Source organism: Austrofundulus limnaeus, unplaced genomic scaffold, assembly GCF_001266775.1.
Source record: "Austrofundulus limnaeus strain Quisiro unplaced genomic scaffold, Austrofundulus_limnaeus-1.0 Scaffold15305, whole genome shotgun sequence".
NCBI lineage: Eukaryota > Metazoa > Chordata > Actinopteri > Cyprinodontiformes > Rivulidae > Austrofundulus > Austrofundulus limnaeus.
Genome location: NW_013967707.1, coordinates 2,084 through 2,454, shown reverse-complemented (window position 1 = coordinate 2,454; position 371 = coordinate 2,084). Strand labels below are relative to the sequence as shown.

At 36.4% G+C, this 371-nt stretch overlaps 1 protein-coding gene across 1 annotated transcript in view; it reads right to left on the bottom strand.

The window, feature by feature from the left end:
• Positions 1-12: 12 nt before the first annotated feature.
• Positions 13-371, bottom strand: part of LOC106512815 (uncharacterized) — a gene marked incomplete at its 3' end in the record, with an annotated part of 2,434 nt that continues 2,075 nt past the window's right edge. Inside the window, 2 exon segments of the mRNA XM_014001344.1 lie at positions 13-106; positions 182-318. Coding sequence (XP_013856798.1) covers positions 13-106; positions 182-318 — 231 coding nt within the window.

Below are 371 nucleotides of genomic sequence, written 5' to 3'. Positions count from 1 at the left end.
ATTGACACTTACATAACCATTTTTTGAGTATGTATCTTGGAGATACGGAAAAAGTGTTGCAATCCCCAGTGCACAGTTAGTCCGAACACTTATGGGTGGGATCCTCCTTTCAGAAACAAAAAATTGTGTTACTGTTCTTCTCACTCAACACTGCTTTTTATGATAATCAAAAAACTCTTACCCATGTGATTCTATCACATCTGACACCAGTATGTTGACCATTTGTCGACGAGTTGCATCTGACAGGGTTTTAGTTTTGTTGTATTCACTGAAGATTTCTTCACCCTTTGGGTTTGACCTCAGAACAGTATACACCTTCTGTAAAAAAATTATAATAATTCTGATTAAATTCCATCAAATTGCCCAAAACG